Source organism: Harpia harpyja, chromosome 1, assembly GCF_026419915.1.
Source record: "Harpia harpyja isolate bHarHar1 chromosome 1, bHarHar1 primary haplotype, whole genome shotgun sequence".
NCBI lineage: Eukaryota > Metazoa > Chordata > Aves > Accipitriformes > Accipitridae > Harpia > Harpia harpyja.
In genome coordinates this window covers 103,951,033-103,966,319 of record NC_068940.1, presented here as the reverse complement: position 1 = coordinate 103,966,319, position 15,287 = coordinate 103,951,033, and the positions used below count along the sequence as shown (strand labels likewise).

Genomic DNA, 15,287 nt, shown 5'->3' with positions numbered 1-15,287 from the left:
AAATGGTGAACGTTTATAAAACCCATTTAGTTTTTGATACGGGTATACTTTCCTCTTCGTAGCAACTAATAACTGAACCTGAGCATTGCTCACTCCCTTAAGGTGGAAAAATATTTTGGTAAGTGTGGAATTACATACGATATGGAGAACAGAAAATTACTGTTGGACACTTTGCAAGTGCTTTGAGAGGAGAAAGTATTGATGTCTAGCTTATGCTGACTCTACAGAATTGGAGGATTTTGTTTGTATTTTCAGGGAGTGGTTGAAAGTTCACTCAAAATCTGCACCATGAGGCTTTCTTGTCAAAGCACATGCGTGTACCTGCACACCTTCTGACTTCAGAGCGTGGTGGTATCCATTAAGTCTTCCAGGAGAGATGTGTTCCATTTCATACACAACTCTTCTTTCACTGAAATTTTCTTTATATATTAATAATTGTATTATTTGTATTTCTGTTGCCAATTGTCGTGATGCACTTGATATATTTGTAATATCAGGAGGAAGGTAGATGTATGTGGCAGTTCCCTAATAATCTGAGAGAGGAGGGAAGATGGGGAATTACATATTGATGTTTGTAGTGGGACTTAGGAAGATTTTCACTTACCCTCTAACTTTGGGATGGCGGGAGTGTTTTGTTCCTTCTAATGCAGAATGTAAATAAACTATGTAGTGCGTGGATAGCTATTAATCTGCTTGGTGCTACAACTTTCATAGCATCCTTTTTTCTCAGTGTAATCCAACTTTTAAAGTTTGCTACCTTAATATGCGCTGCTGCATAGCTGTGAAAAAAGAATAAAAAAATAACTTGTTCGGGCTTGTTTGCATGTATTTTAAATTGCATCATTTGTTGACTCTGAAAAGGAAGCCATTAATCTCTATAGTCTAAGATACTCCTCTGCTTAATGGAGAGGATAAGTTGATCCTGGCTAAGGTAAGGCAATACAGCAGAGGGGAGTGCCTGTCTCTGGCAGGGGGTGTGTGGTGGTTGGTTTCTTGCAGTATTCACGATAATAGTTGTGGTAAAGCAGTTATTTACAAGATGCAGATGACATGGTTGTCTCTCATTGTGTTGCCGTGTGATGTTAACAAGTTGAGTATCAATACCATTCAGTACCATATGTTGCAGTGGTATAGATAAACATCAAAGAAAAAGGGCTGTGCGAAAGGCCCAAGATGAAAAGGGGTGCACCTGTCTGTCCCTGCCCTGGAAGAGTGCTAAATCTGTCAGGTGTTGCACTCCGACGTAGGAAACAAATACTTCTAGCTAACAACAGAACATTAAAATATTTGGTGATCAAATCGAGGGTTACATAAAATATTCTAAACTTTTTTCCAACTTTTTTTTTTTTTTTATGTCTGTGTTCAAGATCTAATTTTCAGGAGTTTGAATCTTAGGGAAATCACTAGATGTCTTATGTGCATTTGGTTTCTTCAAACTGTTGCTTTTATCTACAGTTTTTAGTCTTTAAAAATGCTACACTTGTTTTCATTGAGCTGTATGTAACTTTTTACCACTTTGGTTTTTTTCATCCTGGTAGACAAATAAACAAGTTGAAAAGAAAGGCCAGGACTCCTGTTTTATTTAGCAACACCCTCTCCAGATTTGTTCCTGCATTCAGTGTTGCAGCTCACCGTGCTGCCTCTGTGTGGTGTCTTTTGTTCTCCAGCGACGCTGTCAAGCAGTAACAGAGGAAACTCAGAAACATCTCAGATCTTTTTCTGACCCTTGCAGCAGTTTAAATGTTCCACATATGGTCGTGTATTTGGCTAGAAAATATGCCTGGGCATCAGTAGGCATTTACTGCGTCTCTTCTGTTTTAGATCAGTCCTGTTTGCTTCCTCCGTCCAGAGACGTATTTTAGCAGCAAGGTATTTCATGTCATCTACAGTACCTACTTTGGATATTTCTAGGAAAACTCTGTGTAGTGTCTTAGTATGGCAAGACCTTTGATTGTGCGGAGATCTAGGTTGGTTAGTAGTAGGGTAACGTCACCGTGTGAGTTTGGCAAGGAAAAAATGTGTTGAAATGGAAGGAAGCGTGTCTCAATATGATGGAAAATTTCTGTGAGGTTATCTTAAGACTTGAAGAGGACTTCTGAGGTAATAACCATGCATCTTAAATTCAGTCATTGTGGTCTGGAAAACTAGGACTGTGCTACATGAATTTATTTTTCTGCTGGTTTGTTTTTTTTCCTAGTGTCCCAATGTAATATCAGCTTGAAGAAGCAGAGGAGTCGAAGTATCTTTAGCACCTTATTCTGCTGCTTTCGTGACTACAATGTCGAACCACCATCTACCAATAGCACCAGTGCTCTTCCTCCTTTGGTGGAGGAGAATGGAGGACTTCAGAAGGTCAGGCTTTTATCTTATTTTGCTCTCATATGGATCTTTTGTAACTAAGGTTTAACTCTGTGCTTCTGAAGGTTTGTCTTAATAGGTTTCCCACATGGGGAACACATTGAGTTACAGAAGAAATTACTGTTTTGATGGCGAATTGCTAACACTATCTATTCAGATGCAATTTAAAACTAACCTTTCCATGAAGGGTATTGGCACTATACATTTTGTAAGCAAATAACATTTAAAACCTGAGTAACACACCAAAAAAATGTGGACTTCTCATAAAACTTCAGATGCTGAGTTGTCTCTAGCATCTGGTTCTCTTTCCCAGCTGCAGGAAGATTAAAATCTGTCCACTAGAGCGTAGTGGAACCTCTTTGAATGTCAGTTGAAAGGGTTTTCAGTGACATAAAAACAGTTCAAAGAGGGGGAGAACTGTAATTCTTTGGACCTTTTTTCTAACTCGTTCACCTATATTTGATGCACACTGAGTCCAGAGGTATCAGCTTTTGGCCATTTTTCCAGGTTATTAAGTTTTGTTTACTTAAATTAATTGATATAAACTTTTAGCACTTCAAAGCATTGTATGTAAGAGCAGCATGTTACTTGTATTGAGTTCTAGTAATTACATTGCTTTGCCATATTCATAAAATCACAACACAAATTATTTTATATGTTCTTTTTAAATCTGATAACACTTGAGAGCATTTGCATTATGAACTGAAGAATTTCAGTTCAATATAGCAAACACAAGAATACCATCTTTTCCATACCATGTTGTTTTTCAGCACTCTCAAAACTCCACTAGTGCTAGTGCTATACTCTTAATTGAAACACCATTCCCCTTGTACTTTTCCAGGATGTTAAGAGACCACAAACATAGGTGTATCCATGATGGGGAATAATAGCAGAAATGGAAATGTCTCTATCTTTTCACCCTTTTGCGCTTCACACTAATTTTTCGTATTTGATGCAGCTGATTTCTTACCTACCTTGTCCAGTCCATTTTATTTTGTTTTGAATTTTGCTGGTTATGTTTGAATTCTGAAAAGCTCAAGAGAAAGATTAGAAGAGCTGTTTGGTGGGAGAGAGGAAAGGAAAGCAAATTAAAGTGATGGAGACTTAAGAATACGTGTGGAGGTAGTCTGAACTGCAACAGTTCATGCTGAAACTGCTCACGCAGAGGTAAAGTGCAGTGAAAATTCCTCTGCCAAGAGGAGGAATTGTATGTGTATTTTTAGACTTCTTTTGCTAGCCAATGTACGTTTTGACTGAAATGAGGGAGAAATCTAGCCTGGATGTGCTGAAGGGAAAGCTGAGTAGTTTATAGCATGTATGCGCACATTCCCCTAAGAAACAAAAGGAATGGGAAACTAGTAAAATTTCCCTTTCCACGATGGTAGGGAATGGAAAGAAGGCAAAAGTGAGGCTGCTAGCTGAGAGAAAATGGGAGTTCATTAGAAAGAAAAACATAAAGAAAAGAAGAGTTTGTTTTTTCTATAGAAAACGTGAGTTAAAATGGTCTGGAGTCAGTAGTTTTCAGATTGCATTTTGTAAAACAATTGCTTTCTAAATGTGTCTTACTCCTTGAGCGAGTGATTGCATGTATATACACACAAGTTTCCATCCTCACTCTGTGCTATCTTAGTGAGCAGTTTTGAAGTTGTGCAATACTTGTACAAGAACCCAAGACACAAATCACAGAATCCATAGAATTACCAGACTACAGTTTAATAGAGTAAAAAAGTTCAAGGAATATGTTAAAAAGAATTATTAAAGAGTGCATTTTCTTCAAATAGAATGAAAGGCACTCAGATGCATACAGATCTTTGTAGAAGAAATCAAGTATAGTTAAGCTTTTGGGTAGTTCTTCAGTGAGTGCAAGTAAGTCTGTGACATTTCTATTTTAAATGCAGTATTAAAGACTAATAAGTTTTGTGTGTGTTTTTATATGCTGTTTTTATTTTGAGTGCTAACATTGTTAGTTTAAGTAGGAAATTACTTTAAAAAAGAAAAACAACATTGAAGACTTGGATATATTTGTATATCGTTAGGCTGTCAGGCTAGTGCTTTTTACCAGGAGAGCTGTGTTTTAGAACTGTGCAGGCTGGTTGAATTTGATCGAGTTACGCTGAGCATCTTGTCTAGATTCAGAAGTCATAAGTAAGTTGGGGGAAAGTACATTCAACAGTGGGCCTCAGTTTGTAAATTGGTGAAATCAAATGTCCAGGAATGACAAAATTACCTGTTTTAGGAAAGAAAAGAAGGCCTGACAACACACTGCTTAAACTCCTCTTCTGTTTAATTAAAGCTCTTTTGGCATTATTCTGCCTGCCAGGTTAAAATAGTTTAAATTATGTTGAGCTGCTCTTCAAATGGTCACTTACTTATATCTGCTATCTCTTTTGTATGTTTTATTAATTATTTATCACATCACGGGTGACCTCTGACTGTGGCCCAGTCAGTTCATGTGTTGAGACCCTTTCCTTCAAAAACAGAAAAAGAAAAATGCACAACGATGTTAAATAGTTCCCATTAGAAACTAGTATAAAATGACTTGGATGTACTTTCCTTCTGTCTTTACTGTTCAGTAGAGTTGTTACGTGAAAACTGGTGACAAAAGACTTCAGAGGAAGGAAAGTAATGGAGAAAGCTTCTGCTGGTCTTACAGGAATTCAGTGTTTGTTCTATGTTGCTTCTGGAGTATTCTTGAAGGTGAAGTTGATGTGACAAGCTAACTTCCTTCTAACTAGGAGTCTCGATTCTTTAAATGCTAACCTGTTGTAAAGAAGGGAAAACAGGGAAGAGTATTTTATAAAGTAATTGAAAACACAGTTCTGAAATTCTGTTCAGAGTAATTGCATTGTATGGTTTTATTATTATTATTATTTTTCTGTATTAGAAAAAAATTAATTTGGTGCTTCAAATGAATCAGTACTTCATTTAGTATTTTACCAAACGATGTGAATTCATTATGCTTGGCAAGTCAAGTGTCATGTCACTTCTTCATAGGATTGGAAGAAACACCAAACTGAGCATGGTTTTGAATAAACAGGGTCTGTCAGCGCTGACTTCTATTCCATTAGGGGGCAAAAAAGCCCAAAAACTTCCTTAAAGTATTGAGTTCATTTTTAAACCTTCTACTCGCAGGGCAGCTGCTTGTCCAAGTGTGACTCTAATACTGGTAATGAATGGTCCATCCTGTCTCTGTAGTTTCAATACAACATTTTTCAATAATAACTTGTATTTACTGAAACTATTGTATATTTGTTTTTCTTAAAATGCAACAGCTTTTTAGTGCAGCACAAAGATGTATTCTAAGATGTAATATCTATTACAGTGGGTATATCAGCCTGTCTGCAGCTTGGATGCCAAGCCAGATGTGTCATTGGGAGCACACAATGTTCAGCCTCAAGAAATCCTTGCTAATTTTTTCCTGCCTCCTCAGCAGCAGGCAGCTCACCAACACCTTCCAGCTAGTTCTTTTTTTAGGGGCCAGAGTGTTGGGAGAAGGAAGTGTTTTTTGTTTTCTTCTGAATAAATTAAAATCTCAATTTCTGTTCTTCAATTAGCGACTTGACTTATTTTGTGTATTTTCTGGGTGTGCTTCTGGGTGTAAGTTTGGTTTTGTTTTGGGGTTTTTTTCTGGGTAAGTTTGTTACCCAAGTTTTGAAGTGTTTGCAGATACAGATTTCATCTGCAGGCTTCAAGGAAGGATCCAGATAGAGGAAGGTGAGAAAAGCTAGATGCGAACTAGCTCTTTCTTCCCTTTGCTTTCAGTCGTGGTGGGTGAGAGAGCTCTGACACTATTGGCACTTGGCCATTTCACTTACAACCCACTTCCACTAGAGTCATCTTTGCTTTTGTTTCACAGTTAGATCCAAATCGGGCAGATGGCTTGTGTTCAACAAGGTGAAGCATGAATGAGGAAAAGGTTTTTTATACTACTTGGATTAGAGGAGAAGGTCTTGATCCACACTCAGCAGGGAAGAAGACAGAGTTAGAAGAGGGTTTATTCTGGGGGCAGCAGCTGCCCCCACTGCCTTCCCTGTAACAGGAATGAAGCCAGAAAGGTCAAGTCCTTGAATTTCCACCTCACCCATCCTAATCACTACAACAGGTCTCCTTCTCCCCGCTGCTTTTTGCTGCACAATGTCATCTCCAAGGTGATGCTGGAAAGCTGTTTTGATGGCCTATTGTCATGTCTCCAACACTCTTGTCTGCTTCAGGGATCTCTGTTTATAACAGTGCAGGAAGAAGGATCTTCTCTATGCCATGTGAACATGATTCACCAGAGTGAGAAAAACAGCTTGTAGGGAGCATGTTCTTGAGGTCAAAAGTAGTATCTTCTTCATACAAGAGACCTAGAGGAGCAGCATGAGCATGGAGTCTTTGATGGGGAGACTATTAACAGCATGCTTTCCAAACAGATGTGGAAACCAGTCTCACTCTTCAGTGTGGAGGAAGATAATTGAGATTAATGTAAATTATAGTACTCTTTCTCCTGCTTCACCTTTGCTGGTCAGAGCAAGAAAATTCTTAGTGTTTGGTTCTGTTGGTCACCATCAGCATGTGGTATGGCAGGTCTGTTTAGAAAACAAGAACCCCCTCTGCATAGCTATGTTTGATTCCACTCTCTCTGCTTACTCATTCTGACCCCAAAAGTCTTCTATATTAAGAGACAAAGCTCGATATTCCAAGTCAATGAAAGAGTCAAATAGTAACTATATTATTGTTTTTGTAAAATATTGTAAAGAACTATCATGGTCTAGTATAAGCTTTGTGTTATAGAAACAAATGTGATAAATCTGTTCTTTTGATCAGCTTCTTCTCTAAAGGGGTTATTCTTTAAAGTGAAACAGCTCCTTATCTTTGAATACAGACTGTTCTCAAAAAAGCTAAATAGTGTGGCCTGTAACTTGGTGCTCATTGATCCTGTACGTGACTGTAGACAGACAGCATTAATGAACGGACGCAGTACTGAAAATGTTGTGTCTCTCAAACTAAAATTACATAGCTAAGGGAAAAGGTAGGCTTTATCATTTCAGCTGTATATATTGTCCCATGAAAAAAAACTGATTTCAGTGGTTGCACAAATCAGTTCCTGCTTTATCTTAGTGATACAATGGGGAAATTTTGGCATTCTAGGAATAGCTTTGTCCTGTTACCAGCATCAGGAGCTCATGGAAAGACTTCAACAAATGCAGTCATCTGTCATCTATTTCAAACGATACCATTATGACCTATTTCCCTTCCTGTTCCAAGGCTTCAGGAAATGAGACAGGACACTTTCAAAAAGTTTCCCATGGCAGGCTTGTTTTTAAAAAGCATTTGCCTGTTCATGAACACTTATGCTTTACTAGCAGACTCTTGTATTTATCTTTCTGCTTGTTTTTCCAGTTGTTATCATTACCATTTTGATATTTGCATAGGTACTTTTAGGGTTCCTCTTAGGAAATTTGCTTGTTTTTCTTGTTTTTAGATTTAAGAAATTCTGCAAGAAAAACAAAGCAAACAGTAATGCAAGTCCTTCAGCAACTTAGATTCTGGATTCCCATGAAAGTCAGGCTTAACAGTAGTACCATGGGGTGCAGCTCTTTCTTCAAGAGATTGCTAAAATAGAAAGGAAGTTACACCACGGTGAGTGCCTCTTGAAGTCTGTGGGAAAACCTGATGTGATACACAGCTATATTTGTCTCCACGAGATCTTGTACCGTAACTGTGGATATGTCTCTACCTCTCATACACTGTTCTTGTCTGTTGACAGAAGAGGAGCTGCAGTTGTGTTTTATTCTCTCTACCAGTGAAGGCAAAAAAAGCCTTTAAAAACAAAGCAAAACACAGGTTCACAATCTGTGCTCTGCTTGCCTAGCCATATCCTTGATAACAGTTTGATCGCAGGTCAGCTAACCCAGCTGGCACCTACTCAGATTCACTCCTTTCTCAAATGCCCGTGAACTTCAGATGATGTTCCACTAACAGGACCTTAATGTGCTGAATTATACTTTTTTCTTTTCTTTTTGCCATTACCTTGACGAAAATTTGGATTTTGGATCTTACCAGGTTTTGTGTGTATTCGTTTTTATAGAAATCAGGTACTTTTTAATAAAGCAAACATCTTGATAGTTCATAGTAGTTGCTGCTCTCTAGCTGCTTCATCAGCTTCTCTGGATTTTGGTCAAACCTCAGTAAAAAGTTCTGCTGTTATAGCAATAAAAAAGAGGATTTTAAAAATAATACTGAATTAATTTTATTTGTCAGTGATGTGTCAATGTTATGTTAGACTCCAAAACAAGTAAGCACAAGACTTTTTAAGCTGGAAGAGGATGTTCTAATGTTGACAACAGCTCTTTCAATAGATAATCAGTCTGCTGGTAGTCAGAGCCTGTGTTGTCCAAGTAATTAAAGAATAAAATCATCTACCTAAGCAACATCTGTCCTAGAAGGGTGAGCTTCCTTTTTTTTATGTGCTGTGGCCACCAGAAAGCAAATACTTGTTTTTGATATATTAGAAAGATTAGAAAATACAGTTCCTACTTCCCAAAAAACTCTTACATATTTGAGTTGGTGACTCTGTGACCACGCTTTCTCATTTGGAAGCTGTAAATGGAAGTGTCTTTGTCTCCATATGTCAGGTCCCAGCATGAGAAGAAAAGGTCGAGTTGGCCAAGACTGTCTTGCCTTTTCCCAAGTACAATACGAAAGTGAGACCATGGGAAGAGCACTGATACTGTTGCTTCTTTCTGGGTGAAGAAAGTGGGATTCCTTGGATTAGTTTATCATCATCATGTCCTTCTTGGACATTTTACTGTTGCCTAAGTGAAAAAGCTGTTTTTTCTGAGACACTTGTTTCAAGTGAAGTCAACTTCAAGGAGTGGGCTTCTGCCCTGCTACCAAGGTCTGGCTGAGCCTCTTGTCGCTGCAGTGAAAATAGACAAATATACCCATTAGTAGGTCTTAAAACTGAAAAAGTTACAGTAAATACATGTACTTTCTTACTATCATCTCTTATTAATCATAGCATGGGTTTTACCAGTCCAGCCTCCTAAAAATCATAAACGCCGATACACTAACCGGTCATTTCAGTGACTAAAATGCAAGATCCTGTTTTTATGTTTTTTTTACCCTGGTTTCTTGAATACTTTGAACTTTTGGTTTAAAATGTTTGAGTGCTACATTTACTGCTTCAGACCTTTGTTCTACCCTTAAAAGCCATTACCCTTACAGTGATTTTTTTTCTTTTTCCCCAGGGTGACCAGATGCAGGTCATGCCTATACCAAGTGTATGTATTTTTATCCCTTTTTCTTTTAATAATTTTCATAACTTTTGCTTTGATTCATCTTATGTTGCAGTCTAACAGGTCTGGTTTGCGTTGCATGTTAACAAAAGGATTTTACGTTCTGTCTGTACTGTTGTATACTCAAGAGATGAATTGAACTGCACGTGTTATACAGGGACTAAAAGTAGAGTTTCGGTTTTATATGGTTTTCATCTTGCATCTCAGATAAATTTTTGAATTTTTATCAGTTTGAAAATGCGTGAAGTAGTCTGAAAGTTGAAGTTACTTAAATAGAGACAAAAGGTGACTTACCATCACTATGTGTAACACGGTTACAAAAACCTTTTCCTCTAATTTTTCCCTATATTCCAGTTGCAAATAAGGGTTAGAAACTGCATAATTTCTTTGAAACAGGCCACTTTAGGAAAACAAAGAGTACACTGACCACAGCTGCATTACTGCACTCATACGAGATGATGTGCTCAGTATCAGCCGCTGTTTTATGGGCCTTAATATTTCTGCTTATCTTCCCTGGATTAAACTTGGAATGCCATTTGACATCTGAATTATTTTCCAAAACTAAATAAAAGGAAGGGGAAAAAAAAAAAAGTTCTTCAAACTGAAGCTTTTCATTTAATTAAGTTTAACCTTTTTTGGTCAAAAAGCTGTTCTTTTTCTACTTGTTTTTTATGTGGATGAAGACTTAGGCTTTTTAAAGCTGGAAATACATTTTTTGAGGTCCTTTGCTGTTTCTCATACTACATTATTGCAAAGTTTTCCAGGAAGTAGCAGTGCTGTTGTGTGTAGTTACTGACACAGCCCTCTTTCCTGAGATATTGGGTAGCCCCTAAAGACCTGAATATTCCCCAAGATACCATTTTTTTTTCCTCTTTCCCTTCCTTCTCATGTAGTCCAACATTACAAGACCTGTCCTGTAAGAACCCTGTCCATGCTTCAGTGCAGTAGTGTCAGGAGATTGCTATAACCGTGTGGATCACTTCCCTTCTTCACCACTTTTTCTTGGATTTAAGAACTGTTAGTAATTACTTTTTATTGCTTACCTATTATTTGTAATATGAAATTACTTCTAATTTGGCTCATGCATATGTTTGCGTGCATGTGTGTATGTATGTATACACACACATGTACATGCATGTAATTTGTATATGCAAGTGTGGGAATAGAAAACTTCGGATTTATGAAAATACTGATTTCTAAATTCCTTTTCCTTTTACATACCTGCCAGATTCTGTTTGGTCACTGTAGTTACTCTACTAATAGTTATTTGAATGTAAAACATGTTCTGGCTGTGCTCTGACCTGTAATAAAATTTTGCCTGAGAGTTAGTGTAGGTATTAATGAAATAAGCATTCAAACAGAACAAAATTTTGAAATGACAAATGAGTACAGCTTTGTCAGGTACAAACATGAAATGAGATACTTTGCTAGAACACTGTCTTTGCAATGTTAAAGCAGTGCTCTGTTAGATTTGGGTAGCGGTAGGAAAATGAATGATTCAAGAAGGGGGTTCTTTTTTTTGTTCTTTTTTTTTTTTTTTTTTTTTCCATAGCTCAACTGTAATTTTGCTGACCTATATTCCCAGCACTTTTAATAAGGCAGTAAAATTAACTTATCTTTGCAGTCATGACGTAGAGTTCTCAGGTGACTTTAAACACACTCATTTCTCTTCTCCGGTGCCATCCGATGCCTTCTTCCAGCAGGACATGCAAGTGTTGTCAAGCAACCGTTGCCCGCAGGCAGTTGTGTGACATTTACTATCTGAGTATCAGAGTGCTTCTGGCTGTCAAACAGAAGCCAGCAAGCATTAGTATGTAATAGTCTAAATAAAGACAGAAGTGAGCTGCCTATGGATAAAGTGGTAGGAACGAAGATGCAACATTATATTAGAAAAATGCCTAAAATTAAAGCGGTCCTCTTTGCCAGTCTTACAAGGGCTTTTTGTCCTGAGTGCTGGAGGACACCTGTCCTTAATGGTGTGATTAAGACCCACTAAGGGTCATGGATGAGAAGTAGGCTGTTTCAACTGTATGTATTATACATGCCAGGAGAAAAATCTTCTAAACAGACACAGAGTGAGCTTGGTCACAATTAAGTTGCACATTAACTTTTTATAGGGCTCATTGCAAATATAACCACTTCAAGTGTTTAGAGAATTCCTTAGTGACTCTGAAAAGAGTACAGCCCACTCCCCACTCACTAAACTTCCAAGTTGAAGCCTCCAGTCAAAATATTAGGTTTGCGGGAGCTTTATTATGCATGTATAAAATCTGGCAGTCTGCTGAGGTCACCTGTTTGAAAACTTCCATTGCTTTATGTACATATGTGCAGATGCTTTATGTACATATTTATGTGCAAATCAGTGAAGTGTATCTTCTGCTCAATCAGATTTTTCCTGCATTAATTGCACTTAATTTAAAGACTTGAATTAATATGAATTTTCACTTGGTTATTGATAGAGATAATTGCTAAGCAAGAAACATGCCAGCTTCAAGTTCGGTTTTTCAGAAAATAGAAACAGTGTGACTTTGGGGTTTTTTTAAAGATGAACTTTATCCTGTTTGTATTTTGTATTCTGAAACTGTTTCCAGATAAGGCATAGATTAAACAGCAGTGTAATTGATTTTTTTTTTTCCCTAATGCTGCAAAATGATTTATTTTTAGGGCTGAAATAAACACAAACAAATTCAGACAAAACAGTAGCAGCTGACACATTGTGATAGACCTGACTTAAAAATATATTAAGTATAGCTCAGGATGCCTGTGCTTTCATGGGTTTTTCTCAGCTTTGTTTGGAAAGGAGTATGGTAGAGAAATCAAAGTAGACCCATAGCAACTTCAGCACCTATTTTCATTCTTTTGAACAAAAAGGTAGATGGAAAAAACAAAGCCATACTCATGCACCTTCTTAAATGAGTTGGAGTGTCCATTTCTTTTGTTCAATTTAAAATCACAGTATTAAGGAATGGTACCAAAATTAGTCCTCAGAATCCCTGCAGAAGTTAAATCTTAGCACTGGGATACTGTTTTTTCACTCGTCCTTACCTACATTTAGACAACTTCTTGTTACAACTTTTTCTAGAAGAAATTTTGTGAACTGCCTGTTTCGTAACAGGAGCTAGCATTTTTTGGCAGCTGTGTTTTAAGTGGGAATAATTTATCTTCTATTAGAGTATTTTGGTGCGTAACTGCTGGGAGAAGTAGAGTGCAACCAAAAGTGTGAATTGAAGGGAAAATGAACAGCAAATTAATGTGCTGCACTTAGGCTAGACAACATTTCCAGTATACAAAGAGAGGGCTTATTAATTCTGATACTTGTCTCTGTGGGAAATACGGGCCTACAGGGAAGAAAAGTTATGATTGTTTTATATAGTAAATTTCTGAAAGGTTTATGTTGACCAGCTGTTTATGCTTCAACCAAAAGTCCTGTTTTCTTGCCACCACCACCCCCTTTTTTTTTTTTTTTCTTAGGGAATATACTATTTCCACGGGACTGAAGCAGTGCAGCAGTCGTTTCACTACAAGGTCTGTTAAGCTGATCAGCCATGAGACCTAGCTGGAATGCATAAATCCCAAACAGTGACTAGTTTAAAAGCTTTAACTTGTGTACAATTTATGTCTTGTTGGAATTGAAGACCAAGCTAGGACTTACAGTACTGAGATACCACATGTTATTTTTCTGCTGAGTTCTGTGGAAGTCTGCAGTCTTTTGGAGAGTATTACATAGTAAATATGAGTTGCTGTTAGCCACAATTAAGTACTCTTAATCATCTTAGATAACTTTAAAGCTACTATGTTTTAAAAAAATTATCAAAGATCCATAACTATTCGCTATTAACTACAATGGAAATCTGGTAGTTGCAACTCTTCTTGGATATGTCTCCATTAGTGAGGAAATTAACATACAATATTGAGTAATGCTTGTTTCTGCCTAAAAGTTTTGCTGCTCTTGGCATGTGGAAGTTGCTTTAGATCAGAAAGCTTGAACAGCAAAACAAACGGACTGATGCCCTACGTACAAATCCTTTAAGTTCCTAAAGCCTCAAAAACGTCATCCTTGCTCCAAAGTCCTACACCAGTTGTTTAGCAGTCTCGCAACTTGTAGTGCCTTCAGCTTCAGGATAGTTTCCTTATCCCTGTTAGATTATCAGGTGCCAAATGTGTTTTCAAAGTTGAGGGCAACAGAGATACAGGTTTTGAAATACAAAATTTATTTCTTCTGATCTTCAAATGTGCAAACTGTTGACCAGGTGTCTTTGAAAACAGGATCGGATTGAATTCAAAAAGCTGAAAGCTTGTAGGAAGGTTGGTGTGCCCTAGTGGGAGACTTTCCCCAGGAAAAACCTTGAGGTGTAGTCTTGGTAGATAAAGTTAGATCAATAATTACACATTATCTCCTAAGGCAATACTGAAAAGGGAGAGAAACTGAGTTGAAGGTTCTCACATTTCGTAGTTCTTGGTGTGTGTCCATCCCTTTCTGGATGACAGGCATACTAATTTCCAGATAAAAACCAAAGATATCTGTGATAAGGCAGTGCTCATATTTTTCATATGCATATTTTTATATGAAAGAATATCTATTTCCATATATTTTCCATATATAGAGACATTTTCAGTTTGAAAAAGAATTCACATGTCAGAAGAAATTGCTGGCTTTGAACTCTTTGTGCAGATTAACTTAGTCAAATATTCGAACTAAATACTAACAGTCTTTAAGAGTACAAAAATGAATGAAACTATTCTTTAAAAAAAAAACCAGTATGCTTAAGGTTTCTTGGGATGTTCCTACCTTTTTCTAGTTTTCAAAGACAAGAAATCAGTATCAGAACATGGGTTCTGAAGATTATTGTCTTCAAATGGGTTTGATTTTTCTTTCAATAAGCTTTTAGTCTGTTTAGGTTGCAAGTCCAGATCCTTCTTACTAAGAAAAATTGAGGTGGGGTGCCTGCATACCTTTTGGATTTTGAAATAGGAGTGAGAAACCGAAATTCTTTAGATCTGGTCGTAGTTGCTAACAAGCGGAGGTAGAGCTCAAGCAGTTGTTGAAGTAATGTATACATGGGACTGTCTATCACCTAGACAGGGCGTCCTATAAATTTCAGCCTCGCTAGGCTACTGTGATGGATGGGTACTTTACAGGCATTAAGCAGAAGTTGTTTTTTCTTGAAGGTCATTGTTAGATGTGTGCTGAGAGAAAAAGCACTGAGACAAGTGGCTTGTAAGCAAGGCAGCTTCCATTTTGGTAGCTGAAGAAACTGTTGTTGATGTTAATTGTAAGGAACCAGATCAATTTCAGTGAGCACTCCTAAAAATCCCCCAGTAATTTATACTTTAGCTAAAGACACTTTTATTTAAGTCCAGAATCTCATTTGTTAGGTAGTTCATTTAAACAGGAACTTACTAGGCGTCATTGGCCAGTATCTATTAACTTAACACGACGTCTGAAATCCATCAGTGGTTAATAATCTGTACTTGCTGCTGTAGGGTGTTCAGAGGGTGTCTGACTCATCTGTTTGTCTCCCACTGTCTGCAAAGGGATGGCCTCAGATCTCTGCAAGCACTTCTCCAAAAAGCTATTGAAAAGAACAAAAAGCATGATAGGTGCATCCTTACCAAAGCAGCATTGTCTGAACAGATAAAAAGATAGCA

At 37.4% G+C, this 15,287-nt stretch overlaps 1 protein-coding gene across 4 annotated transcripts in view; it reads left to right on the top strand.

Moving 5' to 3' along the window:
- Positions 1-15,287, top strand: part of CTDSPL (CTD small phosphatase like) — an 83,755-nt gene that overhangs the window by 46,704 nt on the left and 21,764 nt on the right. For 2 of the 4 annotated variants that reach the window (XM_052807832.1, XM_052807851.1), the window contains exons 2-3: positions 2,198-2,352; positions 9,591-9,623. In XM_052807832.1, coding sequence (XP_052663792.1) covers positions 2,198-2,352; positions 9,591-9,623 — 188 coding nt within the window. Of the gene's footprint in view, positions 1-2,197; positions 2,353-9,590; positions 9,624-13,109; positions 13,164-15,287 lie in introns of all 4 variants that reach the window. The other 2 variants (XM_052807823.1, XM_052807841.1) reach the window with 2 other exon arrangements.